The sequence below is a fragment of the Eriocheir sinensis genome, chromosome 64 (assembly GCF_024679095.1).
Source record: "Eriocheir sinensis breed Jianghai 21 chromosome 64, ASM2467909v1, whole genome shotgun sequence".
In the NCBI taxonomy this organism is placed as follows: domain Eukaryota; kingdom Metazoa; phylum Arthropoda; class Malacostraca; order Decapoda; family Varunidae; genus Eriocheir; species Eriocheir sinensis.
In genome coordinates, this window is record NC_066572.1 from 5,452,411 (window position 1) to 5,476,193 (window position 23,783).

General features: G+C 51.9%; 2 protein-coding genes across 4 annotated transcripts in view; both read right to left on the reverse strand.

Moving 5' to 3' along the window:
- The window catches only part of LOC126987331 (caldesmon-like), a 62,959-nt gene extending 53,710 nt beyond the window's left edge, over window positions 1–9,249 (reverse strand). Inside the window, exon 1 of the mRNA XM_050844301.1 lies at window positions 9,141–9,249. The gene's annotated coding sequence lies outside the window, so the exon portion shown is untranslated. The remainder of the gene's footprint in view (window positions 1–9,140) is intronic.
- Window positions 9,250–20,337: 11,088 nt separating this feature from the next.
- LOC126987336 (gastrula zinc finger protein xLCGF3.1-like) overlaps window positions 20,338–23,783 on the reverse strand; it is a 67,709-nt gene continuing 64,263 nt past the window's right edge. For 2 of the 3 annotated variants that reach the window (XM_050844307.1, XM_050844308.1), the window contains exon 2: window positions 20,338–22,330. In XM_050844307.1, the coding sequence (XP_050700264.1) occupies window positions 20,884–21,900 (1,017 nt within the window). In that variant the 5' untranslated portion in view covers window positions 21,901–22,330 and the 3' untranslated portion in view covers window positions 20,338–20,883. The remainder of the gene's footprint in view (window positions 22,331–23,783) is intronic. The other variant, XM_050844309.1, reaches the window with a different exon arrangement.

Below are 23,783 nucleotides of genomic sequence, written 5' to 3' on the forward strand. Positions count from 1 at the left end.
CCAATCATCAGGCCCCACCGGGAAGAAGCCTTCGGCCAATCATCAGGCCCCACCGGGAAGAAGCCTTCGGCCAATCATCAGGCCCCACCGGGAAGAAGCCTACCGGCGCAATAGGCCGCGACGTAAAAAAAAAAAAAATAAAAAAAAAATAAAAAAATAAAAAAAATGTGGCTGCTACAATTCAATGAGGAAAAATGTAAAGTCCTGCACCTTGGGAGGGGATATCCAGCACACCAATACCACATGGGAAACACTCCACTATCCACCACAGAGGCAGAGAAAGACCTGGGACTGGGGGCATAGGTTACCAGGGAAAGTGAAATCAGTGTTAATCGCAGCGGACGGGTTAAATAAAGCTTTTAACAAAGGAAAATTTCTCCTTACAATTTATTATCTGTACGTCAATTTAGGTGTCCCGAAACAATGCTTAAGTGTTTTTTTTTTTTTTTACGTCGCGGCCTACTGCACCGGTAGGCTTCTTCCCGGTGGGGCCTGATGATTGGCCCAAGGCTTCTTCCCGGTGGGGCCTGATGGTCGGCCCAGCCCGTTCTGGCGCAGGCGAGTGTTTATAGTGGCGCCATCTTGCATTGGCTCATGCTGCCCTCCCGGAGCTCATCTTTAATCCTAGAATCTAGAGTCTGGGTTGATAGGTGGTCTTCTGGACAGCATGTGGGTAGTTTTAAGCCACTCGGCGGAGGCTGAAAAATCCCAGCTTGGTGGCACCAGACGGGGATTGAACTCGCGTCCTCCTGAATGCGGCGCCGTCACTCTGTCAACTCAGCCACCACCTCCCCACACGTGCTAATTTACTATGGTGGTAATACATTCTGATGCAATATACAAGTGGAAACCTTCATGAAATGACTCAGTAATTAACCAGTCCGCTGTGATTGGCATGGATTTGACCTTCACTGGTAGCCTGAAAACATGTACTCCCATGTCTTTCTCTGCCTCTGTGGTGGATAGTGGAGTGTTTCCCATGTGGTATTAGTATGCTGGATATCCACTGCAAAGGTGCATGACTTTACATTTTTCTTTATTGAATTGTATCAGTCACTTTTTGTTCCACTCCTGTAGCTTGGTGGCGTCTTCTTGTAGGAAATCCACAGTCAAGGGGTTAACTGATGGCTTAAAGCAAACCACCATCGTGATAAAGGTGAGCACAGTGGACCGTAATACTGCAATGATTCTACTCAACATTTTCCACACACACAGTAACAGCCCCAGTACCCGGGAACCATGGGGAGTCAAGGTGAGCACAGTGGACCGTAATACTGCAATGATTCTACTCAACATTTTCCACACACACAGTAACAGCCCCAGTACCCGGGAACCATGGGGAGTCAAGGTGAGCACAGTGGGCCATAAAACTACAACAACTCTACTTCAAATTTTCTACACAGTAAAACCCCCAGTGTCCGGAACCACGGGGAATTAGATTTAACCCGGTAGCTGCACCTCTAAGCAAGAGAAATGAGAAAAAATCATCACTCATGCAAACCATTTCATAATATATATCAACGCATTTGTGGACAGTTTATGTATCATCTATTTTGGGGGGTTTATAACATGGCAAAAATTTGGCCCGTCGCGTGTACACGGTAAAGCCACAAATTTGGCCCGTCATTCGTACACGGTAAGGCCACAAATTTTGCCCGTCACTGGTACATGGTAAAGCCACAAATTTGGCCCGTCACTGCTACACGGTAAAGCCACAAATTTGGCCCGTCACTGGTACATGGTAAAGCCACAAATTTGGCCCGTCACTGCTACACGGTAAAGCCACAAATTTGGCCCGTCGCTGCTACATGGTAATGCCACAAATTTGGCCCGTCAGTGGTGCATGGTAAAGCCACAAATTTGGCCCGTCGCTGGTACACAGTAAAGCCACAAATTTGGCCCGTTGCTGGTACACGGTAAAGCCACAAATCTGGCCCGTCAGTGCTACACGGTAAAGCCACAAATTTGGCCCGTCGCTGGTACACAGTAAAGCCACAAATTTGGCCCATTGCTGGTACACGGTAAAGCCACAAATTTGGCCCGTCGCTGCTACACAGTAAAGCCACAAATTTGGCCCGTTGCTGGTACACGGTAAAGCCACAAATTTGGCCCATCGCTGCTACACAGTAAAGCCACAAATTTGACCCGTCACTGCTACACGGTAAAGTCACAAATTTGGCCCGTCGTTGCTACACAGTAAAGTCACAAATTTGGCCCGTCGTTGCTACATGGTAAAGTCACAAATTTGGCCCGTCGTTGCTACATGGTAAAGTCACAAATTTGGCCCGTCGTTGCTACATGGTAAAGTCACAAATTTGGCCTGTCGTTGCTACACAGTAAAGTCACAAATTTGGCCCGTCGTTGCTACATGGTAAAGTCACAAATTTGACCCGTCGTTGCTACACGGTAAAGTCACAAATTTGGCCCGTCGTTGCTACACGGTAAAGTCACAAATTTGGCCCGTCGTTGCTACACGGTAAAGTCACAAATTTGGCCCATCACTGCTACACAGTAGTCACAAATTTGGCCTGTCACTGCTACACAGTAAAGTCACAAATTTGGCCCATCACTGCTACACAGTAAAGTCACAAATTTGGCCCATCACTGCTACACAGTAAAGTCACAAATTTGGCCCATCACTGCTACACAGTAAAGTCACAAATTTGGCCCGTCGTTGCTACACGGTAAAGTCACAAATTTGGCCCGTCGTTGCTACACGGTAAAGTCACAAATTTGGCCCGTCGTTGCTACACGGTAAAGTCACAAATTTGGCCCATCACTGCTACACAGTAAAGTCACAAATTTGGCCCATCACTGCTACACAGTAAAGTCACAAATTTGGCCCGTCACTGCTAGACAGTAAAGTCACAAATTTGGCCCATCACTGCTACACAGTAAAGTCACAAATTTGGCCCATCACTGCTACACAGTAAAGTCACAAATTTGGCCCATCAATGCTACACAGTAAAGTCACAAATTTGGCCCGTCACTGCTACACAGTAAAGTCACAAATTTGGCCCATCACTGCTACACAGTAAAGTCACAAATTTGGCCCATCACTGCTACACAGTAAAGTCACAAATTTGGCCCGTCACTGCTACACAGTAAAGTCACAAATTTGGCCCATCACTGCTACACAGTAAAGTCACAAATTTGGCCCGTCGTTGCTACACAGTAAAGTCACAAATTTGGCCCGTCGTTGCTACACAGTAAAGTCACAAATTTGGCCCGTCGTTGCTACACGGTAAAGTCACAAATTTGGCCCGTCGTTGCTACACAGTAAAGTCACAAATTTGGCCCGTCGCTGCTACACAGTAAAGTCACAAATTTGGCCCGTCGTTGCTACACAGTAAAGTCACAAATTTGGCCCGTCGCTGCTACACAGTAAAGTCACAAATTTGGCCCGTCGTTGCTACACGGTAAAGTCACAAATTTGGCCCGTCGCTGGTACACGGTAAAGTCACAAATTTGGCCCGTCGCTGGTACCGGATTAAACATGAGTGAAAAAAAAAAAATAAATAAATAAAAAAACTGAAAAATCTGGCTCTTTATTTTTGTTTCAACACTTGCAAGTTTTATATCTATGTAAAAATTTATCCTAAGTATGTGAGTAACTGAATGGAATTGAAAATTTTCAAAATTGTAAAAACATTTTTTTCATATATTTTTTATTTTTATTCATCAAAATCCTCTGAAACTTCTGTAATATCCTCACATCATTCAGGTCTAAAAGACATGCGAGTAAATTTTTTTGTTGAATAGTTTTGTAAATAGAAATCTACTGACGGTTCCCTTAAGTTAGGTTAGTTTATATTTATTCAGCATGCAGAGATGAGATGTGAGAGCAGGGGGCGAGCCGTTAGGGAAGGTTACGCTAGGTTAGGTTACTTAGGTTAGTTTCTTTCAAATTGCGGTGCGGGCCAGCGAGTCTAAAATGAAACACTCACAACACTCTCTCTCTCTCTCTCTCTCTCTCTCTCTCTCTCTCTCTCTCTCTCTCTCTCTCTCTGGGGTGTTCTCTCCCTCTCTCTCTGGGGGGTTCTCTCTCTCTCTCTCTCTCTCTCTCTCCGGGGTGTTCTCTCCCTCTCTCTCTGGGGTGTTCTCTCTCTCTCTCTCTCTCTCTCTCTCTCTCTCTCTCTCTCTCTCTCTCTCTCTCTCTCTCTCTCTCTCTCTCTCTCTCTCTCTCTCTGGGGTGTTCTCTCTCTCTCTGGGGTGTTCTCTCTCTCTCTCTCTCTCTCTCTCTCTCTCTCTCTCTCTCTCTCTCTCTCTCTCTCTCTCTCTCTCTGGGGTTCTCTCTCTCTCTCTGGGGGTTCTCTCTCTCTCTCTGGGGTTCTCTCTCTCTCTCTCTGGGGGTTCTCTCTCTCTCTCTGGGGTTCTCTCCTCCTCTCTCTCTCTCTGGGGGTTCTCTCTCTCTCTCTCTGGGGTTCTCTCTCTCTCTCTCTCTGGGGTGATCTCTCCCTCTCTCTGGGGGGTTCTCTCTCTCTCTCTCTCTCTGGGGTGTTCTCTCTCTCTCTCTCTCTCTGGGGTGTTCTCTCCCTCTCTCTCTGGGGGGTTCTCTCTCTCTCTCTCTGGGGGGTTCTCTCTCTCTCTCTCTCGGGGGTTCTCTCTCTCTCTCGGGCGGGGTCTCTCTCTCTCTCTCTCTCTCTCTGTGTCTCTCTCTCTCTCGCTCTCTCTCTCTCTCTCTCTCTCTCTCTCTCTCTCTCTCTCTCTGGGGGGTTCTCTCTCTCTCTCTCTGGGGGGTTCTCTCTCTCTCTCTCTCTGGGGGGTTCTCTCTCTCTCTCTCTCTGGGGTGTTCTCTCTCTCTCTCTCTGGGGGGTTCTCTCTCTCTCTCTCTCTGGGGTTTTCTCTCCCTCTCTCTCTGGGGTGTTCTCTCTCTCTCTCTCTGGGGTGTTCTCTCCCTCTCTCTCTGGGGTGTTCTCTCCCTCTCTGGGGGTCTCTCTCTCTCTGGGGGTTCTCTCTCTCTCTCTGGGGGTTCTCTCTCTCTCTCTCTCTCTGGGTTCTCTCTCTCTCTCTCTGGGGGTTCTCTCTCTCTCTCTCTCTCTCTGGGGGTTCTCTCTCTCTCTCTGGGGGTTCCTCTCTCTCTGGGGCTCTCTCTCTGGGGTGTTCTCTCTCTCTCTCTCTCTGGGGGTTCTCTCTCTCTCTGGGGGTTCTCTCTCTCTCTCTCTCTGGGGGGTTCTCTCTCTCTCTCTGGGGGTTCTCTCTCTCTCTCTCTGGGGGGTTCTCTCTCTCTCTCTCTGGGGGTTCTCTCTCTCTCTCTCTGGGGGTTCTCTCTCTCTCTCTCTGGGGGGTTCTCTCTCTCTCTCTCTGGGGTGTTCTCTCCCTCTGGGGTTCTCTCTCTCTCTCTCTGGGGTTCTCTCTCTCTCTCTCTGGGGTTCTCTCTCTCTCTCTCTGGGGGTTCTCTCTCCTCTCTCTCTGGGGTCTCTCTCTCTGGGGTGTTCTCTCACTCTCTCTCTCTGGTGTTATCTCTCACTCTCTCTGGGGTTCTCTCTCTCTCTCTGGGGGTTCTCTCTCTCTCTCTGGGGGTTCTCTCTCTCTCTCTCTGGGGTGTTCTCTCTCTCTCTCTCTGGGGTTCTCTCTCTCTCTCTCTCTCTGGGGTTATCTCTCTCTCTGGGGTGTGATCTCTCTCTCTCTCTCTGGGGTTCTCTCTCTCTCTCTCTGGGGTTCTCTCTCTCTCTCTGGGGGGTTCTCTCACTCTCTCTCTCTGGGGGTATCTCTCTCTCTCTCTCTGTGTGTTTCTCTCTCTCTCTCTGTGGGTTTCTCTCTCTCTCTCTCTCTCTCTCTCTCTCTCTGGGGGTGTCTCTCTCTCTCTCTCTGGGGTGTTCTCTCTCTCTCTCTCTCTCTGGGGTGTTCTCTCTCTCTCTCTCTCTGGGGGGTTCTCTCTCTCTCTCTCTGGGGGGTTCTCTCTCTCTCTCTCTCTCGCTCTCTCTCTCTCTCTCTCTCTGGGGTGTTCTCTCTCTCTCTCTCTGGGGTGTTCTCTCTCTCTCTCTCTCTCTGGGGAGTTCTCTCTCTCTCTCTCTGTGTTTGTCTCTCTCTCTCTCTCTCTGTGGTTCTCTCGCTCTCTCTCTGGGGTGTTCTCTCTCTCTCTCTCTCTCTCTGGGGGTTCTCTCTCTCTCTCTGGGGTGTTCTCTCTCTCTCTCTCTCTCTCTCTGGGGGGTTCTCTCGCTCTCTGGGGGGTTGTCTCTCTCTCTCTCTCTCTGGGGGGTTCTCTCTCTCTCTCTCTGGGGTTCTCTCTCTCTCTCTCTTCTCTCTCTCTGGGGTTCTCTCTCTCTCTCTCTGGGGGTTCTCTCTCTCTCTGGGGTGTTCTCTCTCTCTCTCTCTCTCTGGGGTGTTCTCTCTCTCTCTCTCTCTGGGGGGTTCTCTCTCTCTCTCTCTCTCTGGGGGGTTCTCTCTCTCTCTCTCTCTGGGGGGTTCTCTCTCTCTCTCTCTCTGGGGGGTTCTCTCTCTCTCTCTCTGGGGTGTTCTCTCTCTCTCTCTCTCTGGGGGGTTCTCTCTCTCTCTGGGGGGTTCTCTCTCTCTCTCTCTGTGGGGTTCTCTCTCTCTCTCTCTGGTGTTCTCTCTCTCTCTCTGGGGGTTCTCTCTCTCTCTCTCTGGGGGTTCTCTCCTCTCCTCTCTCTCTCTCTGGGGTTTCTCTCTCTCTCCCTCTCTCTCTGGGGTGTTCTCTCTCTCTCTCTCTCTGGGGGGTTCTCTCTCTCTCTGGGGGGTTCTCTCTCTCTCTCTCTGGGGTGTTCTCTCTCTCTCTCTCTGGGGGGTTCTCTCTCTCTCTCTCTGGGGTGTTCTCTCCCTCTCTCTCTGGGGTGTTCTCTCTCTCTCTCTCTGGGGGGTTCTCTCTCTCTCTCTCTCTGGGGTGTTCTCTCTCTCTCTCTCTGGGGGGTTCTCTCTCTCTCTCTCTGGGGGGTTCTCTCCCTCTCTCTCTCTGGGGGGTTCTCTCTCTCTCTCTCTCTCTCTGGGGTGTCTCTCTCTCTCTGGGGGTTCTCTCTCTCTCTCTGGGGTGTTCTCCCTCTCTCTCTCTCTCTGGGGTGTTCTCTCTCCCTCTCTCTCTCTCTCTCTCTCTCTGTGTGGTTCTCTCTCTCTCTCTCTCTGGTGTTCTCTCTCTCTCTCTCTGGGGGGTTCTCTCTCTCTCTCTCTCTCTGGGGTGTTCTCTCTCTCTCTCTCTCTCTCTCTCTCTCTCTCTCTCTCTCTCTGGGGTGTTCTCTCTCTCTCTCTCTCTCTCTCTGTGGGGGTGTCTCTCTCTCTCTCTCTGTGGGGTTCTCTCTCTCTCTCTCTCTGGGGGGTTCTCTCTCTCTCTCTCTCTGGGGGGTTCTCTCCCTCTCTCTGGGGTGTTCTCTCTCTCTCTCTCTCTGGGGGGTTCTCTCTCTCTCTGGGGGTCTCTCTCTCTCTCTGGGGGTCTCTCTCTCTCTCTCTGGTTGGCTCTCTCTCTCTCTGTGGGGGTCTCTCTCTCTCTCTCTCTGGGGTGTTCTCTCCCTCTCTCTCTGGGGTTCTCTCTCTGTGGGGTTGTCTCTCCCTCTCTCTCTGGGGTGTTCTCTCCCTCTCTGGGGTGTTCTCTCTCTCTCTCTCTCTCTGGGGTTCTCTCTCTCTCTCTCTCTGGGGTTCTCTCTCTCTCTCTCTGGGGGTTCTCTCTCTCTCTCTCTGGGGGTTCTCTCTCTCTCTCTCTCTCCTGGGTTCTCTCTCTCTCTCTCTGGGGGTTCTCTCTCTCTCTCTCTGGGGGTTCTCTCTCTCTCTCTCTCTCTCTCTCTGGGGTCTCTCTCTCTGGGGTGTTCTCTCTCTCTCTCTGGGGGTTCTCTCTCTCTCTGGGGTGTCTCTCTCTCTCTCTCTGGGGTGTTCTCTCTCTGGGGGTTCTCTCTCTCTGGGGTGTTCTCTCTCTCTCTCTCTCTGGGGTGTCTCTCTCTCTCTCTCTGTGGGGGTTCTCTCTCTCTCTCTGTGGGGGGTTCTCTCTCTCTCTCTGGGGGTTCCTCTCTCTCTGGGGGTTCTCTCCTCTGGGGTGTTCTCTCTCTCTCTCTCTCTCCTCTGGGGGTTCTCTCTCTCTCTCTAGGGGTGTCTCTCTCTCTCTGGGGTTCTCTCTCTCTCTGGGGGTCTCTCTCTCTCTGGGGGGTTCTCTCTCTCTCTCTGGGGGTCTCTCTCTCTCTCTCTGGGGGTGTCTCTCTCTCTCTCTCTGGGGGTTCTCTCTCTCTCTCTCTCTGGGGGGTTCTCTCTCTCTCTCTGGGGGTGTCTCTCTCTCTGGGGGTTCTCTCTCTCTCTCTCTCTGGGGTGTTCTCTCCTCTCTCTCTGGGGTGTTCTCTCTCTCTCTCTGGGGTGTTCTCTCTCTCTCTCTGGGTGTTCTCTCTCTCTCTCTGGGGTTCTCTCTCTCTCTCTCTGGGGGTTCTCTCTCTGGGGGTCTCTCTCTCTCTGGGTGTTCTCTCTCTCTCTCTCTGGGGTGTTCTCTCTCTCTCTCTGGGGTGTCTCTCTCTCTCTCTCTGGGGGTTCTCTCTCTCTCTCTGGGGTGTCTCTCTCTCGCTCTCTGGGGGGGTCTCTCTCTCTCTCTCTGGGGGGGTCTCTCTCTCTCTCTCTGGGGGGTTCTCTCTCTCTCTCTCTCTCGGTGGAATAAAATATAATAAATGGAGTAGCGCCAGAATGTTATGCGCCAGAAACACATTATTTCAAACACCGAAATTACCACAAAAATAGAAGTACTGTCCAGGAAGTGTCCCCGGAGGCTGTCACTTGCCCACACGTGCCCCGCTGCCGTGCCCGCCGTGTGCTGGATCAGTATGCAGGAGTACTATAAGTCCGGCAAATCTTAAGTGGCGGCTCTGACGTAGACAGCCGCTAGACACTGGTGCTAGGTCTCCACCTGACCTCGCGTACCGTGCCTCTCACCCCCTGCTCTCTCTCTCTCTCTCTCTCTCTCTCTCACTCTAGTATTAAAACAAATATGTTTTTTTATGATTGATTCTCTATCTGTGAGTGAATACAAAGAAATTTGTACAACACTTGGCAGCGTTGCCGCCGCGGCGTTGTCACGCTCTTCTCAACCCAACACACCGCAGTTGCCAGTTGCCCTGCCTGCTTTAATTATCGCATTTCTGCCATTTTTAGTGTGTGTCTGCCATCTGCCGTCAATGTCAGCCATACGGCATAATTATGATAAAATATGGAGACTGTACCTGTATATGGAATGCCAGGACCGTCAAGCAAAGTCTGTGTGAGTCATGCAGGTGAATGGTGAGGTGCCGCTGGGGATGGCCAGGCAGTGGGGAAGGATCGAGTGCTCGCTGAGAACACCAGAATACTACACTTTGACCTTATTTCCACACCACCCAAGGGGCAGAGTCTTGCTGCGATTTTGTAAGAGGTTTATTATTAATATTATTATTATTATTATTATTATTATTATTATTATTATGCATTGTCGTGCACCATACTCCCCGAATGAAAGTACACCCCCACTTTTCTCTCTTTCTCACACACACACACACACACACACACACACACACACACACACACACAGAGAGAGAGAGAGAGAGAGAGAGAGAGAGAGAGAGAGAGAGAGAGAGAGAGAAGGGTGTGAGGTACGTGCGAGGTCAGTTGGAGACGTGGCATCAGGGTCTAGCGGGCTGTCTGCGTCAGAGCCGCCACTTAAGACTTGCTGGAAGGCAATACTATAAAATAATAGCCCCTAACACAGTGTTTCTTAAACTTTTTTTGCAGCGGACCCCTTTTATTAAAATTACTCATGTAGCGGACCCTTTATTATTATAATTTTCCTCTTGAGTTTGAAAGTGTTTGCAGGTCATAATATACTGAAATTAATATAACACGAGGTCTAGTATTCGAAATTCTAATCTCAAAAAGGTAGGGTACAATGTTTAACAAATGGCATCTTAAAAATCAGTATGTTGTCATAAGCATCCAGATGATTTTCTTACCTACAAAGAGGTGATAATACAAGTAACTGCTGTATGTTCCTTACAGTAGCCCACGTTTAACTGATAGTATGGGCGTACGCCACCACCGCATCAGGTCAGTACAATGTTGCCAAATCATAAACACCACTGCCTTCTATAGTTGTTGTTTTTTTGTGTCTTTTTCGGAATTTCGTTGAGGATTTCACCAAGGAGGAAGAGCCTTCCATCCCAATGGGACTCACTGTAAAAGCCATCGTGGATTTGGTGCTAAAACAGGGAATTTATGATGTTTTGGCGAAAATTTGACTGAAATCGATATTAAAATTATCCTGCGGACTTTGTAACATCTCCACGGACCCACTTTAAGAAACACTGCCCTAACACGACGCGGCGGCCATCCCCTGTTTGAACGTGCTGGCGCCGCTGCTACGAGAAATAACTCCTCGCAGAAATAAGTCGCTGTCATGTCCATTTTTTGTCCACTGACACACTGGCCGGATAACATGATAATGCACCTCTAATGGGTGATAGGGTAATAGTCAGGCATAGGAATAGAGATTTTGGGATAGGTTTAATATCACGCTTCCTCGATCCTCCTCTTGAATTCTCTCCTCCCAGCATATCTGACATTTTCCACTGCCATTATTTTTTGCATTTCCCTGATTTCCTCCTCTTATTCTTGCTTCGTGGTTGATATTGCCCGCAGGAAAAGGACACACCTGACCAAACGAGCAGGAACTGAGTGAACATCTACGTGGGGTAATTCTCCCTAAAATCTGCCCTATTCGTTTGTTTTAAAGCCTCCTCATGATTAAAAGTGTTGCTCTGGTGTTTGTGCCGTGTGTTGGAGCCCAAGCAGGACAAGTAAACGACAGCAGTGAGTGAAATATAGAAAAAGTATGCAAGTTGAACACCTCTTTCTGCGAGCTATTTTACGGCTGCGAGTTGATTCCCACAACGCCGCCATGACCAACAAGTCAACCATCGTACACCTTCAGCCCAAAGTGTCGTACTCTGGCCCTACTGAATTATAAAATCTGTATTTGCCACACAAGCATGTCCGTGCAATTAATTCATAGCCATTTTCACACTTAATGTTTCCAGTCTTCTCTATGGTTCGCCTAGAAGTTCGAAATGGCTAGTAATAAACGAAGGCTCTATACTACTGATATCATGACACCGCAGGGGCGTTTTGTAGGGTAAGATGCGAGGTGCGAGCGCGTCAGTAAAACCAATCTTGTAAATTACTTGTTCTGGTGGAGTTAAAAATTCTAGGGCATCGTAGGGACGTCATCGCTAACGGTACCAGGCAATAACTCGTATCAATATAATAATTATCATGCACCGCATCGCTCAGGTTTCAGTGTTGCCAGTTCCGTTAGTCTGCTCAAAGCTACATAATCAGAAGAAAATTGTAATTAACCAAAAAGTTTGATAAAATTCTGATTATCCAATTTTTACATATTGAACGTGAAGCTTGAAGTGTCCCATCTCTGAAACTATTTTATCATATATATTTCGTTAAGAATAAAATGTCGTTATATCTGCTAATTATGATCTAAAGCAACGGTTGGCACCCTGCAAGTATGGCAGCAGGCACGGCACCCTAAACGTATGGCAGCAGGCACGGCACCCTGCAAGTATGGCAGCAGGCACGGCACCTACACGTTTGGCAGCAGGCACGGCAGCCTGCAAGTATGGCAGCAGGCACGGCACCCTGCACGTTTGGCAGCAGGCACGGCACCCTGCAAGTATGGCAGCAGGCACGGCACCCTACACGTTTGGCAGCAGGCACGGCACCCTGCAAGTATGGCAGCAGGCACGGCACCCTGCACGTTTGGCAGCAGGCACGGCACCCTGCAAGTATGGCAGCAGGCACGGCACCCTACACGTTTGGCAGCAGGCACGGCACCCTGCAAGTATGGCAGCAGGCACGGCACCCTGCACGTTTGGCAGCAGGCACGGCACCCTGCACGTTTGGCAGCAGGCACGGCACCCTACACGTTTGGCAGCAGGCACGGCACCCTGCAAGTTTGGCAGCAGGCACGGCACCCTACACGTTTGGCAGCAGGCACGGCACCCTGCACGTTTGGCAGCAGGCACGGCACCCTGCACGTTTGGCAGCAGGCACGGCACCCTGCACGTTTGGCAGCAGGCACGGCACCCTGCAAGTATGGCAGCAGGCACGGCACCCTGCACGTTTGGCAGCAGGCACGGCACCCTGCAAGGATGGCAGCAGGCACGGCACCCTACACGTTTGGCAGCAGGCACGGCACCCTGCAAGGATGGCAGCAGGCACGGCACCCTGCAAGTATGGCAGCAGGCACGGCACCCTGCAAGTATGGCAGCAGGCACGGCACCCTGCAAGGATGGCAGCAGGCACGGCACCCTGCAAGTATGGCAGCAGGCACGGCACCCTGCAAGTATGGCAGCAGGCACGGCACCCTGCAAGTATGGCAGCAGGCACGGCACCCTGCAAGGATGGCAGCAGGCACGGCACCCTGCAAGTATGGCAGCAGGCACGGCACCCTGCAAGTATGGCAGCAGGCACGGCACCCTGCAAGTATGGCATCAGGCACGGCACCCTGCAAGTATGGCAGCAGGCACGGCACCCTGCAAGTATGGCAGCAGGCACGGCACCCTGCAAGTATGGCAGCAGGCACGGCACCCTAAACGTATGGCAGCAGGCACGGCACCGTGCAAGTATGGCAGCAGGCACGGCACCCTTCACGTATGGCAGCAGGCACGGCACCCTGCAAGTATGGCAGCAGGCACGGCACCCTACACGCATGGCAGCAGGCACGGCACAATGCAAGTATGGCAGCAGGAACGGCACCCTGCAAGTATGGCAGCAGGAACGGCACCCTACACGTTTGGCAGCAGGCACGGCACCCTGCAAGTATGGCAGCAGGCACGGCACCCTGCACGTATGGCAGCAGGCACGGCACCCTACACGTTTGGCAGCTGGCACGGCACCCTGCAAGTATGGCAGCAGGCACGGCACACTCCACGTATGGGAGCATGCACGGCACCCTGCAAGTATGGCAGCAGGTAAAGAACCCTCCACGTATGGCAGCAGGCATGGCACCCTGCAAATATGGCAGCAGGCACGGCACCCTACACGTTTGGCAGCTGGCACGGCACCCTGCAAGTATGGCAGCAGGCACGGCACCCTACACTTATGGCAGCAGGCATGGCACCCTGCAAGTATGGTAGTAGGCACGGCACCCTACACGTTTGGCAGCTGGCACGGCACCCTGCAAGTATGGCAGCAGGCACGACAACCTACACGTTTGGCAGCAGGCACGGCACCCTACACGTTTGGCAGCTGGCACGGCACCCTGCAAGTATGGCAGCAGGCACGGAACCCTGCAAAGATGGCAGCAGGCACGGCACCCTACACGTTTGGCAGCAGGCACGGATCCCTACACGTTTGGCGGCAGGCACGGCACCCTACACGTTTGGCAGCTGGCACGGCACCTTACACGTTTGGCAGCTGGCACGGCACCCTGCAAGGATGGCAGCAGGCACGGCACCCTACACGTTTGGCAGCAGGCATGGCACCCTGCACGTATGGCAGCAGGAAAGCACCCTGCACGTATGGCAGCAGGCACGGCACCCTGCACGTATGGCAGCAGGCACGGCGTCCTGCACGTATGGCAGCAGGCACGGCACCCTGCAAGTATGGCAGCAGGCACGGCACCCTGCACGTATGGCAGCAGGAACGGCACCCTGCAAGTATGGCAGCAGGCACGGCACCCTGCAAGTATGGCAGCAGGCACGGCACCCTGCACGTATGGCAGCAGGCACGGCACCCTGCAAGTATGGCAGCAGGCACGGCACCCTGCAAGTATGGCAGCAGGCACGGCACCCTACAAGTATGGCAGCAGGCACGGCACCCTGCAAATATGGCAGCAGGCACGGCACCCTGCACGTATGGCAGCAGGCACGGCACCCTGCACGTATGGCAGCAGGCACGGCACCCTGCACGTTTGGCAGCAGGCACGGCACCCTGCAAGTATGGCAGCAGGCACGGCACCCTGCACGTATGGCAGCAGGCACGGCACCCTGCAAGTATGGCAGCAGGCACGGCACCCTGCAAGTATGGCAGCAGGCACGGCACCTGCACGTATGGCAGCAGGCACGGCACCTCTGCAAGTATGGCAGCAGGCACGGCACCCTGCAAGTATGGCAGCAGGCACGGCACCCTGCAAGTATGGCAGCAGGCACGGCACCCTGCAAGTATGGCAGCAGGCACGGCACCTGCAAGTATGGCAGCAGGCACGGCACCCTGCACGTATGGCAGCAGGCACGGCACCTGCAAGTATGGCAGCAGGCACGGCACCCTGCAAGTATGGCAGCAGGCACGGCACCCTGCAAGTATGGCAGCAGGCACGGCACCCTGCAAGTATGGCAGCAGGCACGGCACCCTGCACGTATGGCAGCAGGCACGGCACCCTGCAAGTATGGCAGCAGGCACGGCACCCTGCAAGTATGGCAGCAGGCACGGCACCCTGCAAGTATGGCAGCAGGCACGGCACCCTGCAAGTATGGCAGCAGGCACGGCACCCTGCAAGTATGGCAGCAGGCACGGCACCCTACACGTATGGCAGCAGGCACGGCACCCTGCAAGTATGGCAGCAGGCACGGCACCCTACACGTATGGCAGCAGGCACGGCACCCTGCAAGTATGGCAGCAGGCACGGCACCCTACACGTATGGCAGCAGGCACGGCACCCTGCAAGTATGGCAGCAGGCACGGCACCCTACACGTTTGGCAGCAGGCACGGCACCCTGCAAGTATGGCAGCAGGCACGGCACCCTACACGTATGGCAGCAGGCACGGCACCCTGCAAGTATGGCAGCAGGCACGGCACCCTACACGTTTGGCAGCAGGCACGGCACCCTGCAAGTATGGCAGCAGGCACGGCACCCTACACGTCTGGCAGCAGGCACGACACCCTACACGTTTGGCAGCTGGCACGGCACCCTGCAAGTATGGCAGCAGGCACGGCACCCTACACGTTTGGCAGCTGGCACGGCACCCTACACGTTTGGCAGCTGGCACGGCACCCTGCAAGGATGGCAGCAGGCACGGCACCCTGCAAGGATGGCAGCAGGCACGGCACCCTGCAAGTATGGCAGCAGGCACGGCACCCTACACGTTTGGCGGCAGGCACGGCACCCTGCAAGTATGGCAGCAGGCACGGCACCCTACACGTTTGGCAGCTGGCACGGCACCCTGCAAGTATGGCAGCAGGCACGGCACCCTACACGTATGGCAGCAGGCACGGCACCCTGCAAGTATGGCAGCAGGAACGGCACCCTACACGTTTGGCAGCTGGCACGGCACCCTGCAAGTATGGCAGCAGGCACGGCACCCTACACGTTTGGCAGCAGGCACGGCACCCTGCAAGTATGGCAGCAGGCACGGCACCCTACACGTTTGGCAGCTGGCACGGCACCCTGCAAGTATGGCAGCAGGCACGGCACCCTACACGTTTGGCAGCAGGCACGGCACCCTGCAAGTATGGCAGCAGGCACGGCACCCTACACGTTTGTCAGCAGGCACGGCACCCTGCAAGTATGGCAGCAGGCACGGCACCCTACACGTTTGGCAGCAGGCACGGCACCCTGCAAGTATGGCAGCAGGCACGTACGGCACCCTACACGTTTGGCAGCTGGCACGGCACCCTGCAAGTATGGCAGCAGGCACGGCACCCTACACGTTTGGCAGCTTGCACGGCATCCTGCAAGTATGGCAGCAGGCACGGCACCCTACACGTATGGCAGCAGGCACGGCACCCTGCAAGTATGGCACCGGAACGGCACGCTACACGTTTGGCAGCTGGCACGGCACCCTGCAAGTATGGCAGCAGGCACGGCACCCTACACGTTTGGCAGCAGGCACGGCACCCTACACGTTTGGCAGCAGGCACGGCACCCTGCAAGTATGGCAGCAGGCACGGCACCCTACACGTTTGGCAGCAGGCACGGCACCCTACACGCTTGGCGGCAGGAACGGCACCCTGCAAGTATGGCAGCAGGCACGGCACCCTACACGTTTGGCAGCAGGCACGGCACCCTGCAAGTATGGCAGCAGGCACGGCACCCTACACGTATGGCAGCAGGCACGGCACCCTGCAAGTATGGCAGCAGGCACGGCACCCTACACGTTTGGCAGCTGGCACGGCACCCTGCAAGTATGGCAGCAGGCACGGCACCCTACACGTATGGCAGCAGGCACGGCACCCTGCAAGTATGGCAGCAGGCACGGCACCCTACACGTTTGGCAGCTGGCACGGCACCCTGCAAGTATGGCAGCAGGCACGGCACCCTACACGTTTGGCAGCAGGCACGGCACCCTGCAAGTATGGCAGCAGGCACGGCACCCGACACGTTTGGCAGCTGGCACGGCACCCTGCAAGTATGGCAGCAGGCACGGCACCCTACACGTTTGGCAGCAGGCACGGCACCCTGCAAGTATGGCAGCAGGCACGTACGGCACCCTACACGTTTGGCAGCTGGCACGGCACCCTGCAAGTATGGCAGCAGGCACGGCACCCTACACGTTTGGCAGCTGGCACGGCACCCTGCAAGTATGGCAGCAGGCACGGCACCCTACACGTTTGGCAGCTGGCACGGCACCCTGCAAGTATGGCAGCAGGCACGGCACCCTACACGTTTGGCAGCTGGCACGGCACCCTGCAAGTTTGGCAGCAGGCACGGCACCCTACACGTTTGGCAGCAGGCACGGCACCCTACACGTTTGGCAGCAGGCACGGCACCCTACACGTTTGGCGGCAGGCACGGCACCCTGCACGTTTGGCAGCAGGCACGGCACCCTACACGTTTGGCAGCAGGCACGGCACCCTACACGTTTGGCGGCAGGCACGGCACCCTGCAAGTATGGCAGCAGGCACGGCACCCTACATGTTTGGCATCAGGCACGGCACCCTGCAAGGATGGCAGCAGGAACGGCACCCTACACGTTTGGCAGCAGGCACGGCACCCTGCAAGGATGGCAGCAGGCACGGCACCCTGCAAGTATGGCAGCAGGCACAGCACCATACACGTTTGGCAGCAGGAACGGCACCCTGCAAGGATGGAAGCAGGCACGGCACCCTGCAAGTATGGCAGCAGGAATGGCACCCTGCAAGTATGGCAGCAGGCACGGCACCCTGCAAGTATGGCAGCTGGCACGGCACCCTGCAAGGATGGCAGCAGGAACGGCACCATGCAAGGATGGCAGCAGGCACGGCACCCTACACGTCTGGCAGCAGGCACGGCACCCTGCAAGGATGACAGCAGGCACGGCACCATGCAAGTATGGCAGCATGCAGGAACGGCACCCTGCAAGTATGGCAGCAGGCACGGCACCCTGCAAGTATGGCAGCTGGCACGGCACCCTACACGTCTGGCAGCAGGCACGGCACCCTGCAAGGATGACAGCAGGCACGGCACCATGCAAGTATGGCAGCAGGCACGGCACCCTACACGTATGGCAGCAGGCACGGCACCCTGCAAGTATGGCAGCAGGCACGGCACCCTGCAAGTATGGCAGCAGGCACGGCACCCTGCACGTATGGCAGCAGGCACGGCACCCTGCACGTATGGCAGCAGGCACGGCACCCTGCACGTATGGCAGCAGGCACGGCACCCTGCACGTATGGCAGCAGGCACGGCACCCTACACGTATGGCAGCAGGCACGGCACCCTGCACGTATGGCAGCAGGCACGGCACCCTGCAAGTATGGCAGCAGGCACGGCACCCTGCAAGTATGGCAGCAGGCACGGCACCCTGCAAGTATGGCAGCAGGCACGGCACCCTACACGTATGGCAGCAGGCACGGCACCCTGCAAGTATGGCAGCAGGCACGGCACCCTGCAAGTATGGCAGCAGGCACGGCACCCTACACGTATGGCAGCAGGCACGGCACCCTACACGTATGGCAGCAGGCACGGCACCCTGCAAGTATGGCAGCAGGCACGGCACCCTGCACGTATGGCAGCAGGCACGGCACCCTACAAGTATGGCAGCAGGCACGGCACCCTGCAAGTATGGCAGCAGGCACGGCACCCTGCACGTATGGCAGCAGGCACGGCACCCTACACGTATGGCAGCAGGCACGGCACCCACGTATGGCAGGCACGGCACCCTGCACGTATGGCAGCAGGCACGGCACCCTACACGTATGGCAGCAGGCACAGCACCCTACACGTATGGCAGCAGGCACGGCACCCTACACGTATGGCAGCAGGCACGGCACCCTTCACTTATGGCAGCAGGCCCTGCACCTACAAGTATGGCAGCAGGCACAGCACCCTGCAAGTATGGCAGCAGGCACAGCACCCTACACGTATGGCAGCAGGCACGGCACCCTACACGTATGGCAGCAGGCACAGCACCCTACACGTATGGCAGCAGGCACAGCACCCTACACGTATGGCAGCAGGCACGGCACCCTACACGTATGGCAGCAGGCACAGCACCCTACACGTATGGCAGCAGGCACAGCACCCTACACGTATGGCAGCAGGCACAGCACCCTACACGTATGGCAGCAGGCACGGCACCCTGCAAGTATGGCAGCAGGCACGGCACCCTACACGTATGGCAGCAGGCACAGCACCCTACACGTATGGCAGCAGGCACAGCACCCTACAAGTATGGCAGCAGGCACAGCACCCTACAAGTATGGCAGCAGGCACGGCACCCTGCAAGTATGGCAGCTGGCACAGCACCCTAGAAGTATGGCAGCAGGCACGGCACCCTGCAAGTATGGCAGCAGGCACGGCACCCTAGATTTGGCAGCATTTGGCACGACCCTGCAAGATCTTCAGTCAACCCTAACTTCAGTGTCTTTGATCAGAGGGCACCACCTTCACACCACATTCTTATCACCTAGTTTGATACCCTACTTGTCCATCTCACATGGCCCATGTATCTCAGCATTCTGCACTCTTGGCTCCATGTCATCCTCTTCAACTTGTTGCTTCGAATAGCATAACTGGCCTCACATACATAGAAGTGTTCAATATACCTAGGCTATAATATTATATTTAAGGACTCCTATACAAGGTATCGTCCCAGACAGAGGTGTCGAAGTAAGTCTGTCTGATGGTAGGCTGGCTGACTGCTGTCGGGACCAATAATAGGTTTTCTTCGTGTGTTGGTGCTACTTGTTTCTTGTGTTTACATGTTAGTTTATAATTAGACTAAGTTCTAAGTGTTATGAGCGACAATTTAGTCTTGTATGGCTGAATCCTGTCCCTTGACCCTTAGTTCATCATCAGAATCTCTAAACAAATATATTTACCTTAAGTAATAGTGTTAAAGTCACGCTACCCATATTATTTGGCAGATGATAATCCTGTGTGCGATAACGGTGCCTTATTAGACTTGGTAAATGAACTACTAATTTTACTCTCTGGTTTAAGTGATCAACAATTAATTCTACTTTGAGGTATAATTAACCAACATTATTAAGGAGTGCCCATGCCAGGCACGACATTAAGAATATTTTCTGTTGACCAGCAGACTTACTATAGTCAAACCATTTCCAATAGTCTGTTGAGGCAGTGGCTTCTGCAGGTCCTTTCCTCCCTTCTGCTTTGCCACACAGTTCCAGTTACCTATTTCCTCCGTTTCCTGTCCCGTCTTTCACAAACTGGGCACCTGTAATGCACCACTACTTGATTTACATTTCTCAGCCCTGAGCATCTCTTTGTGGCACCACTTATCACCCCCTGTGCACAGGGCAGAGTTAGTAGCCATTTCTCTTCCACACCAACTACCTTCCTGTATAGATGATTTCTCAGTAATTACTTATTTGTTGTGCTGTATCAGCTGTTACGTGCTACATCAAGCTGTAATACTCAAACTGCAGGTTAATCCAATAAAAAAGTGAATGACTAAGTCATGTGTTATTATTCCCAAGCTCCATTGGCAATGGCGAGTACACATTATATAACTGAAGCATATTACATTCATTGAACACAATTAAAACTAACTACCCTAATCAAATTAAATGTAACCTAACCTCATCTGACCTAATTAAACTAAATATAAGGTAACCTAACATAACCTGGCCTTTATGCCTGCTCCCAAAATGAAATAAATGGAAATAAATATGATATTAATTTGAAAAATATATCTGAGGAACAAAAGAGGAAAATGACAAGAATTGAACTATGAAACAAGAATTGTTGGCTTCAAGATGACCTCAACTGACTAAGAATGACAAGATCTACGCAATGTGACAGGTCAGAATTGAGTCTTGAAAATGATTTCTGATGATTAAGAATGACATGATCTACTGAATGACAACAATTGTCTGCTTTGAAAATGACCTCAGCTGAAATAATATTGCATGCATTTAACCTTTTTACATCCCTCTCCAACATCCTATTCCATTCAGTCACAACTGTTACCATAATCCCCTTTTCTCTCTTATATACATCACTCAAGTAGCATGTGCTCAATCATATCGTCACCCCTCTTTCACACCTACATGAATGTCACACCTTGGGACTAACACCTTGCCACCATCTGGAAGAGGATGTCCTCCCCCTCCCCGGCACCACCACACTGCACTCAACCCTCCCACCACTATCATTCCAACCTCCCACTGATGTGTTAGATCCCTGAACCCCTACCTACTGTTCTTTACAATGTGTTTATAATGTGTACATTTTTAGCTTAGCGGCTGGTAAGAACAAATACACTATATTATTACTATTAACACACACACACTTGACCAATAAGCCCAGGCCACAACAGCCAGCCCAGCACAGTCACCAAAAAGATCAGACCTTTCACAGGACCCACCAACCACATGAAGCCTGGGGTGGAAAGTGAATAACAGATCATGCCGTCACAGTCACCATTTGTTCCAACAGATGAATATTTTCTGTTCTCTGTGCTACACACAGCCCTGTAACACCACCACAACAAACACTTGCACTCACACACACAGCAGAACTGAATCAGCACAGCACCTCAGGAGAAGTGGACCTTCATGTGCCTGACAATCTCACCCTTAGTCATGAAACGTTTCCCACAAACATCGCACTTGAACCCTTTATGACCAGAGTGTCTGAAGACGTGCCTGTCCAATATACTCTTCAGTTTGAACCTTTTCCCACAAACTTCACACTCATGACTTCTTGCATCAGTGTGTGTAACAAGGTGTAATTTGAAGGTACCCTTCCGACTGAAACATTTCCCACAAACTTCACACTTATAATTTTTTTCACCAGTGTGTGTAAGGGTGTGTTTCTTGAGGGTACCCTTCTCAGTGAAACATTTTCCACAGATTTCACACTCATGATTTCTTTCACCAGTGTGTGTAAGAGTGTGTAATTTGAGGGTACCCTTCTCAGTGAAACATTTTCCACAGATTTCACACTCATGATTTCTTTCACCAGTGTGTGTAAGAGTGTGTAATTTGAGGTTACCCTTCCGACTGAAACATTTTCCACAAACTTCACACTCATGATTTCTTTCACCAGTGTGTGTAAGAGTGTGTAATTTGAGGGTACCCTTCCGACTGAAACATTTTCCACAAACTTCACACTCATGATTTCTTGCACCAGTGTGTGTAAGAGTGTGTAATTTGAGAGTATCCTTCCGACTGAAACATTTTCCACAAACTTCACACTCATGATTTCTTTCACCAGTGTGTGTAAGGGTGTGTTTCTTGAGGGTATCCTTCAGACTGAAACATTTCCCACAAACTTCACACTCATGATTTCTTGCACTGGTGTGTGTAAGGGTGTGTGTGTTGAGGTGACCCTTCTGACTGAAACATTTCCCACAAACTTCACACTCATGGTTTCTTGCACCAGTGTGTGTAAGGGTGTGATGTTTGGGGTTACTCCTATTACTAAACCTTTTGCCACACTCCCGACTTTCATGAGGTCTTACACCAGAGTGTGTGGGTGTATTTGTTGAGGTCATCCTTCCCTGCATGTCTTTTCTCACACTCTTGGCTTTGGTCAGTAAACTTGCTCTCATTCTCAGATCTTCTCACTCTTCTGAAATTCAAACTTCCCCCTTTGTGGATGAAGAGGCCAGCAGTTGTTGTTGTTGGTGGTGGTTGTGTTGGTGGTGTTTTTTATCACTCCTGAACCTCACACCAGTAGCAGTCTGCTCCTGCTGATCCCAGCCACTCCAGCTGCTGTCCTGCCTTGCAGCCTCCACTGCAACACTACTCTGGATGTGAGGAGTTGGCTGGCCTTGAGGAACCTCAGAGATGCTGGAGAAGGCGGCGAGGTTGCTTCAAAGCCACACTCAGTGACCAATTGAGCAGGCAAGGCGAGGGATGCACCAAGGAGTCCTGAAGTCAGCGGCAGCAGGGACGGAACAAGTACTGACCACAGCAACTGTCTCGATGCCTCACTTCAACACTAACACCAGTGGTGGACATTGGGACACAAGTCATGTGCTGAAAAAAAAAAAAAGACTGGTAAGGAAACTGAAGTTGGTGGGAGGGATCAGGGCGGTGGTGGGTGCACCGAAGGCAAGCCACAGGCCACCGGGTCAGGCAAATAGTGCGTGTACTGATAATAAGCTAATGCAATAATATATTCATTGATAAATATGTCTTTTGAACTAACCTAAATAAATCTGAAGCGATATTCGTAACAATACTAAGACAGAACTACACGTCAATGGACAATATCCAGCGACCAAAGCTGCAAGCTTGATAGTTTTAAGGCCTGTTAACACATTAATCGCGCTTGGCAACTCAGCGCTCTTGCCTGCTCCGTGGAACTTTCACGGCGCCCACCACGCCAGTGTCCGTTGGACTTTTGCAGAGAGAGGAGTTATGTATCATTATGAGAGGATAGCCTGTAGTATAGTGTAAAAATCCACGGTACAAATATATACCAAATCGCGGACCACTAATATTTTTTCCCTCTGCCGCGTATTGGTGCACCAATGTACCAGGCATGGGTTGGCGCATATATGTACCAGTTCGCGACGCACTGACGATATAGTCTTGTTCTGCTATTTGGTGCAGTTTTTATGATTATTATACGAGTTTGTGTCGATACAATATCTTACATTTTGATGAGCTGTACATAAAAAAACTATTAATAATGTTTTTTTCCCTCCTTTTCAACAGAAATGAACCCGACCGTCTTTTAAGGAGGGCGATCGGATACCTCATCTGGTGATTCAGATGATTCAGGTTTTTTGTCAGTTCAGATGACCCAGATGATGAGCTCTCCGAGGAAAGTGACGAGTTAGAAACAGATGAAGAGCAGGATGGGGAACATTATTTTCTTCTCTGTTATGAGCAAAATTTTAATTTATCAGGAATTTTTTTTTTTACGTTATTTGCGGAGTGGTATTTCCCTCTACAGTTCAGTAAAATACACTATAATAAATCAAACATTGGGATAATCTAATATTCCAAGTACTAGTAAGTAGTGATCTGGAGCATTATTTTTTCTGTTATGAAAGCAAAATTTTCATTTATTAGGATTTTTTATTTTTTTATTTTTTTTTACGTTGTTTGATATGAGGGGCATTTGCCTCTACAGTTGATTACTGTTACATAATGAAATGCTTATATTTGGAAGCAAAATGTCACCAAACTTTAAATGTATTTTGGATGCCTTTACATAGCTATATATTTATTACCTTATCATTTTGAACTTATTACCTGGTACCATTGCAACACATCTGCAGTCATAATAAATACAAATTTACCCACAAATTGTTTATATACTCATGTTTGTAAAAGTTTATAGAAAGGGCTATTCGGGCCACAGATGTACCAATATGCAACAAGTGAAACATCTGCTCAGCACACTGGCGGCCCAGTAAGTGAACAAGGTATAAACAATCATATGTGAACATTTCATGACAATCAAATGAATACAAATGGC